The following is a 4872-nucleotide window of genomic DNA, read 5'->3' as shown; positions in this document are numbered from 1 at the left end:
TGCCAATTTATTGATTTACTTTTGCTGAGGCAATTGGGATTAAGTAACTTGCCCAGGGTCATGCGGTTAGGAAGTGTTAAGTGTCTGACGTCACATTTGAACTCAGGTCCTCCCAACTTCAGGGTTGGTGCTCTATCCACTGCGCTACCTAATTAACTACCTCGATGCCAACTAAATTTAAAAGTGTGTTGTTTGTACCTCTCTCTTCCCTTCAAGATCCAATTATTGAATTCTTGCCAGTACATCCCCGGGTGGGAGAGTTGAAAGGGAGACAGAGAGAGGTGGAGAGACTGGATGAAAGTGATGGGGAGAGACAGAGATAGAAGAGAAGACCGATACAGAGGTGAGAATTTTACGAAGGGCAGACGCAGATCGAGACCAAATCGATTCTATGATTCTTTTTAGACAGGACAGAGAGCGACAACTTAAATCACACTTAGACTATACTTGAATCTGATGCTTTGCCTTAATCATAACACGGTCGTTTTCTTTTCCTCCGCTCGGAGCAAGAATTTCCCCATCTCCGCCCAGAGCTGGATACATCAACTCGGGGATCCACCCCCTCCTTGGCAGTGCGTGAATGAAGGGAGGGGAGTCGGGTCCCCGCCCCGGAAGGCTGCACTTCCTGGTCCCGAGGATAAAACTGGCCCTCCCTGGCCAGAGGGGACTCGTCCCTTCCTCGCCATGGGCCCTTCGGACCCAGAGAACCCAGATCGCACCTCGAAGGCGCCGACCCGCACCTGCCGCGTCCTGGACTGGTTTTTTGCGACTGCCCTGCTGCTGCTAAGCGGAGCCCTGGTCTTTTTCACTACTCTAAGGGCAAATCTTGCCCACCCTCACGCCGCCGAAGGGCTCTCTGCCCCCCAGTTTCCTGCTCAGGTAAGGGAAAGCCTCCGGCATCCCTGGCCCCTTCCCCGCTCTCTCCCCACCTCTCGGACCGCTGTGGGCCACATTTCTCCACCTTCTATGGGGAAAGACCACACAGGATCACTGCCGTCCCCCACCCCGCCCCCCATAACCCTACGAAAGGACCCCGTAGTTTCTTTACTTGCCCACATGAAAAGGTTTTGGCGTCCTTGAACTCCCTCCCTCGTGGAAAATAAGGCTGTCACTCCCCACATGAAGGGATGCTGGTCTCATTGAACTCTCTTGAGTAACCTGTCAGAGACCCACGCTGGTACCCATGCCCTCCAAATACACCCCGGCCGGAAAGGAACTCGGGGCTTCTTTCAATCCCTGCTCCCTCCCCCTCCAAAACCCCTCAAAGGATCTCTCTCTCTCTCTCTCTCTCTCTCTCTCTCTCTCTCTCTCTCTCTCTCTTTAGACGCCCTTAGGGGCACCCCTCCTCATTCCCCCCATTCTTTTTTCCCTTCCCCAGCTTAGTCCCTTCTCATCCAACCTGCTCCCCTAAAAGACTCAGAACTCTTTCCTCTTGGAGTTTGTTAGACTTTCAACCACTTAAGGAGACCGTATAGATGAGTGTGAAGGGAAATGGGCTTAAGGGGCCATGACTGATGATAGGCTGCTGTGTGAGAGCCTGGTGGTGATTTAGAAGAGACGAAAGGAGAAAAGTCTCTCCTACATTCCCACGTGGATCTAGCTCTCAACTTGTCTTTCTTTCTTTCTTTTTTTCCAGAGCCCCTATGCCCAGCTGGTGATGAAAGATGGTAAGTGCAATTCTCTCCCTCCTTCATTCTATTTGTAGTGAATAGAGCACTTTATTTAGAATCTGGAAGACCTGGTTTGAAATGCCACCTCAGACATTTATCAGCTATCTGACCATGGGCAAACTACTGAAACCTCATTTTTCCTATCTGTAAAATGATGGAGTTGGACTCAATGGCTTTTCTGCCCTCTCCCTTTCTAAATCTGTGATCCTATGATCCATGCCCTCTTCTTCTCTCTTATTTAAGGGCAGTGTGGCTTCTGGATCTACTTCCAGGGGCAAGGAAACAATCCCAGCTCAGATGGGTGTGTGTCCCCCGATCCAGGCCTCTTTCCAGAGCAGGTCATAGAGACGCCCTAGTCTCTTTTTGCTGAGGCAATTGGGATTAAATGACTTGCCCAGGGTCACACAGCCAGTGGGGCTGTGTTAAGTGTCTGAGGTCACATTTGAACTCAGATCCTCCTGATTTCAGGGCTGGTGCTCCATCCACTGCCCCACATAGCTACTCCATATCTCAGACACAAGTCCCTAATCTCTATATTAAATTTATTTGATTTTGAGATTGTGGGAATGTTGAGGCGAGGCTGATTCTCTCTCCTGGCCCCGACAGCCTTGGTGCAGAACCAGACACTGAGCTGGCACAATGATCCTCATCTTTCTCGTGTGTTCCTGGACCCACGAATGAATTACGATGCTGATAAAGGAGAGCTGGAGGTCAAAGTCGCCGGGCTTTACTTCGTCTACACTCACCTGAAGCTGCAGCAGGTTGTGGTTCCTGCATACAGTCAAGGTACAGTCGAGGTCTTTGTGACTGTGGTGCAGGACTTTGGACAGCGAGCTGTCTTGAATCTCTCCCTGGATGTGGGACCTTCCAGCACTTCCACCATCACCACCTCGGAGTCCTCCCTCATCTTCCTGCATCCTGGGGAGCGGCTCAGGCTCAGCATGAGCGCCACAGCAGGGGACTTCCTGGACTGGCAGCTGGTGTCAGGGGCCAATACCTTTGGCCTTTTCTGGGTGGCCGGGGGACAGCCCTTAACCGATTCTGGGACATTAACTGTGATCAATTAGCTGACACTGTGGTGTCTTCTTTGGAAGATGGAGGAAGGGCAGAGATGCTCTTGTTTTATTTAACTTGGGGACCCCCTCACTTTATGGTTGAATCTTGGGGAATTCCCAGTGTAACAGCCGGCAGTTCTCTGCAAGTCCAAACTTGCCTCAGAAAGAGGCAATAGAAGGGCTATGGGAGGAGCCATGCTGATTCTAGTCCTCACAGAGGCAGAGTAGTCCTGGTTTTGAATAGATTCTAGCATTTATTTGCTATGTGACACTGGACTAGTCACTTCACTTCTCTCATCCTCACTTGCCTCATCTGTAAAATGGATATAATCTTTGCACTGTCTAATTCATAATATTGTTGGAAGAAAAGTTGTAGAAATTAATCGTTATTTATTTATTTATATGATCATTCCTAGACCAAGGAACTGGGGCCAAAAGGCTGCCTCTTCCCTGCTGGCTTCTAGGAGTGCTAAACTACCTCATGGGGATCTTCACGTGAAGTACTTGGAGATCCCATATTCTCAGTCTCAGGAAGAGACTTGGGCAAGAGTTTACTGGTCCAGGGAACTCCAGGCCAATTACTCTGGAATATCTCTGTGTATTTATTCTGGACTAGTGCACTTTAAATTACTTTATTTATCCCCCTCATGTCCTGGGGAATGTGTCTAAAATAAATAAAGGTATCCTGAAGACCCATGGAAAACTTTTTTTTTTTCTTTTTTTGTATTTTATCCATTGTGTGATTGTGGGTGATTCCGGATTGCAATTGGTCAATAGGATAGAATCAGTCAATCAAGGGCTTTCAATCCTATTCTGTAAAATGAAGAGTTGGCCTGTAAGGAGCCTGCCAATAACATGCCTTGTTCGGTGCATCCTCTTATCCTCTTCACTCTATAAGTTTCCGAACAGGTAAACATGGTCCAAGGTGGGAAGATATGAGGGATTAGAGCAGGTTTTAAGAGATCATTTTCCAGCCTAGCCAATTAACAGAATCCTTTTTTGTACTGTTTTCTGTTGTGCTCTGGACTGATGATCTTTGGAGAGATAGAAATATTACACCAGGACTTTATTCTGTGGAACCTCCCATACATAGTACCTGTATTTAAACAGGTGTATGTGTGTGTGAATTATGTATTGTGTACAACCAACTGGCCCAGTAGTTAGAGTGTTGGGGTCAGAAAGACCTGAATTCAAATCCTGCCTCAGACATGTATTAGCTGTGTGACCCTGGTTAAGAAATTTAATTTGTTTGCCTCAGACTCCTCATCTATCGACAATAATAGTACTTACCTCAAGGGTTGTAAGGATCAAATGAGGTAATAGTTGTAAAGCACAGTGCCTGGGACATAATGGATGTTATACAAATGTTAGCTTTTATGATGATGATAACTCATAAGAATGAAAAGAACTCTAGTCTCCTTCACAGTGTCCCCAGGAGAAGGATAACCTACAAGCAAACCTGGAGGGTCTTAGAGAAAGGAGGGAAGTGATTAGGGAGGGTCCTTTCTAGAGAAGGTCATAAATGGGCAAAGCCTCCATGTACCTGAAAGGAGGAGGGACGGATGTTCCAGAAAGGGGGGAATGTTGACCTCCTTGCTGTTCTAAAACCAAAATACTCCATCTCAGCTCTGGGCATTTTCTTTGACTTTCTTCCATGTTTTTTCTTGTCTGTCTTCCATATCTGGAATGCTTCTGACCTCTCTGGCTTCCTTCAAATGCTTCAAATCAGATTCTGCCTTCTATAGAAAGCCTTCCCCAACCTCTCTTAATGCTCGTGCCTTCCCTCTGTTAATTATTTCCTATTTATCCTATTTATAATTATATGTCTATATATTTGTTTGTCATCTTCCCATTATATTGTGAGTTCCTTGAGAGCAGGGACTGACTTTTGCTTCTTTTTGTATCCCAGTTACTTAGCATAGTATCTGACACATAGAAGGCACTTAATAATAGTTGACTGAATGTTTATTGACTAATTGGCTAACTAATTGTGGGGAGCAGATATAGGTAGGAAAAAAAGTTTAATTACACTCAAAGAACAGTTAAGCTCATAGCCATGATATGAGGTGTTGAACAAAGAAAGTGTTTGGGGGCAAGAGATATCAGATATTGAGTTAGGACTTGGTATGGTGGGGAGATTTTACTCA

At 46.5% G+C, this 4872-nt stretch overlaps 1 protein-coding gene across 1 annotated transcript; it reads left to right on the top strand.

Moving 5' to 3' along the window:
* The first annotated feature begins 497 nt into the window (after positions 1-497).
* TNFSF9 (TNF superfamily member 9) lies at positions 498-3955 on the top strand. Its single transcript, XM_003762879.4, has 3 exons — positions 498-879; positions 1637-1667; positions 2277-3955. The coding sequence occupies exons 1-3, from the start codon at positions 685-687 to the stop codon at positions 2735-2737; spliced, it is 687 nt and encodes a 228-aa protein (XP_003762927.1). The 5' UTR covers positions 498-684; the 3' UTR covers positions 2738-3955.
* The last annotated feature ends 917 nt before the right edge of the window (positions 3956-4872 follow it).

Source organism: Sarcophilus harrisii, chromosome 1 (assembly GCF_902635505.1).
Source record: "Sarcophilus harrisii chromosome 1, mSarHar1.11, whole genome shotgun sequence".
Lineage (NCBI taxonomy): Eukaryota > Metazoa > Chordata > Mammalia > Dasyuromorphia > Dasyuridae > Sarcophilus > Sarcophilus harrisii.
Note: the sequence above shows the minus strand (reverse complement) of the source record. Positions and strands in the feature narration are given on the sequence as shown.